A 2,848-nucleotide genomic window follows, 5' to 3' on the forward strand; every position below is an offset into this window, starting at 1 on the left:
AAAAGCAGCTTTCTAGTACAAACATTAAAAATTTTGTACTAAAAAACTGCTTTATAAAGCAAGTAAGAAAGCCCTTCCAAACAAAACCTTAGACAAAAAATAGTAATAGCTAAAGCAATTAATCAATTATATGTTAATAATTGCATAAGAATGAGAATAAATCATTATACCAACTAGCTGAAAAATTAAATATTTAAATTAATTATATTTATTATGTATTTTATTGAAAATATATATGAATCTTAAATATAAACCGTCAAATATTATTTTAATTGTCAAAATATGAAGATTTTTTTTTTTTAAATTATGAATATGTCCGTAAAGCATTATTTTCTACAAAGTTTTTTTAGAAACTTTTTCCTCGATTATATCGATCATTTTCTCTCTCTTGGGTGGTGAAAGCGATGATTCAGCAACTAGTGAGCTCTAACAGGTCGAAAAATGAGGTCCAATCCATCTTTTTTTCGGGTATTTAAAGGGACCAAGATCAGCTCTTCTCATCCATTGCTCATAACTCCGTTCACTCCGTTTTCTTGCTCTCCGTTTTCTTTTCTTATTGCATTCTGCTTTTTCTCCATTATTGTCTCCATTTTGGTCTTCAGCAAGGTAAAGGTCGTCGCTTTCCTCTGCCGAAAATCCTGTAGAAATGAAGTCTTTTGAACTTAGATTATTAGTTCTTGCTTGGTTTTCTAAGCGATTCCTGCTTAGCTTCAACACACCAAAGAAGGATGGAACTTTTAAGTTATGGTGGGGAGATTTTAAACATAAATTAATGGCAAAATTACGGTTTTTTATATGAAAAATATAGTCTCTGGAGAGACAGGGAGCTCTTGCTCAGTTGCTCTTGTGGAACGCAGGGTGTATGATTTTGGAAGAAATTTACTAATTGATAAAAAAATTAGCAACTTTTTACTGCACCTTATGTTGATTGCTGAACGAAAAAGAGGTTTGCCTGATTTCAGGAGGTTTTTTGGATTTTCCATTTCCACAGCCTTCTATTTCATTCTGTAAGCACTCTGCGAAGAAAATATTTAGACGTTTTAAACAATAAAATTCCACAGTAGTTTATCTTTCTTGCAGGAGAAGTTGAGTTGGTAGCAAAAAAGTAATTTTTTTAAAATGAAATTTCGTCATCCCAAAAATATCAGCTTTCTAACTTAGTTCTTTTCAGCCAGTTCATATCATGCTGAGGATTTTCTTGTGTGTCATGGCTCAGTAAACTCCGAAAGATCCGTCCTTCCCAGAAAAAAAATTTATTTTTTTGGCAAAAAATATCACGTTTTGATTTCTCCCTCGGTACGTGACCTTTTTTCCCACCTTATCTTTAGTAAAACGTGGCCGGGCACCTATTACTAGGTGGCCGAGACCTCAGTCGTTGTTTTCTGGAACCGGTTTAATTGTTCCTGGCCATCTCTGAATTATAAATTATATTAAAAAAATTATATAAAACAGGATTCTTGCTTAAGATCTACCCAAATTTGTTCGTTTGAGATTAGATCCGGTTAGTCTTCTAGTTTATAAAATATCTGTTTGCTTCACTTGCCATGCACGATGATCTCTGCTGACATGAGGTTTATGAAACTCTTTACTTTGATAGTTCTTATGTAGATGTTCGTGAGCTTTGTTGCCAAGTCAAAGATCTGAACTTTCATAGATATTGCTTGAGATTTTTGACAAACTGTTGTTGTACTTTCTATTTTAATATGTAGTTTAGTTCTTCTGAATCTGTAAAGGAGGAGGAGAGGAGCCATGTCTGATAATAGATTTTTGGGCCGCGTTCATAGCGTTCGTGAGCGGCTTGGAGACACTCTTTCAGCTCACACAAATGAGTTGCTTGCCCTCTTCTCAAGGTACTGAGTTCTTTTCCCTTTTCTATTCCTGTTTCACTGTTATCATCATCATTAATATTATATTCATGAATTTATCTCATACGCATGAGTCGCCAATGAGTAATAATAGCTTAATCATTTTAAAAAAAACTTTTTTTTTGCTGTCTAAAAACAATTGAATCTGCATGATAAGTTTTAGTTGAAGTAATTTCATGCAGAGAGTTGAATCGTGTAGGTTTGTCAAACAAGGGAAAGGGATGTTACAACCCCACCAGATTTTGGCTGAGTATGATTCAGTGATTCCTGAAGCAGATCGCCAGAAGCTCAAAGATGGTGTCTTAGAAGATGTTCTCAAAGCTGCTCAGGTTCGATCTATGGATGTTCATTTCTGCCCTTTCTCAAGTGTTTTGTGTGAAAGTTTGTCACTTTCTGTTGATTATCCGCATCATTCTTTGCATGTTTTACAGGAGGCCATAATTGTACCTCCATGGGTGGCACTGGCCATCCGACCAAGGCCTGGAGTGTGGGAATATGTGAGGGTTAATGTGAGTGAATTGGCTGTGGAGGAGCTGAGCGTGCCTGAGTACTTACAGTTCAAGGAAGAGTTGGTTGATGGGAGGTTGGTTCTCAAATTTCATGGATCTTTGTCAAGGTTTGTAGATTATAAGTTAAACTAAGTTAGTTCTTTCTTCTTCCAGATCTCAGAGCAACTTTACTCTAGAGCTGGACTTTGAGCCTTTCAATGCTTCTTTCCCTCGCCCCTCGCTTTCAAAATCCATTGGTAATGGTGTGCAGTTTCTGAATCGGCATCTTTCCTCCAAATTGTTCCATGATAAGGAGAGCCTTTATCCTCTGCTTAATTTCCTGAGGCATCATCATTACAATGGAATGGTTAGTTCTCTGTTATGTTAAATATTTATCCTATGATTATTTCAAGTGGAATGGTTAGATTAAGAATAAACACATTTAGCTGAACTTTTTGCACGGTAGTAGATCATGTTAAGACTGCAAAATTACTA

At 35.4% G+C, this 2,848-nt stretch overlaps 1 protein-coding gene across 2 annotated transcripts; it reads left to right on the forward strand.

The window, feature by feature from the left end:
- The first annotated feature begins 452 nt into the window (after window positions 1-452).
- On the forward strand, window positions 453-2,756 carry LOC110096435 (sucrose synthase 2). Of its 2 annotated transcripts, none has more exons than XM_020822388.2 (5): window positions 453-606; window positions 1,710-1,850; window positions 2,065-2,194; window positions 2,297-2,448; window positions 2,528-2,756. In XM_020822388.2, the coding sequence occupies exons 2-5, from the start codon at window positions 1,750-1,752 to the stop codon at window positions 2,739-2,741; spliced, it is 597 nt and encodes a 198-aa protein (XP_020678047.1). In that variant the 5' UTR covers window positions 453-606; window positions 1,710-1,749; the 3' UTR covers window positions 2,742-2,756. The 2 variants fall into 2 exon arrangements, with proteins under 2 accessions (XP_020678047.1, XP_020678048.1); XM_020822389.2 differs by having other exon boundaries at window positions 457-606; window positions 1,715-1,850.
- The last annotated feature ends 92 nt before the right edge of the window (window positions 2,757-2,848 follow it).

This window comes from Dendrobium catenatum, unplaced genomic scaffold (genome assembly GCF_001605985.2).
Source record: "Dendrobium catenatum unplaced genomic scaffold, ASM160598v2 fragScaff_scaffold_1378, whole genome shotgun sequence".
NCBI lineage: Eukaryota > Viridiplantae > Streptophyta > Magnoliopsida > Asparagales > Orchidaceae > Dendrobium > Dendrobium catenatum.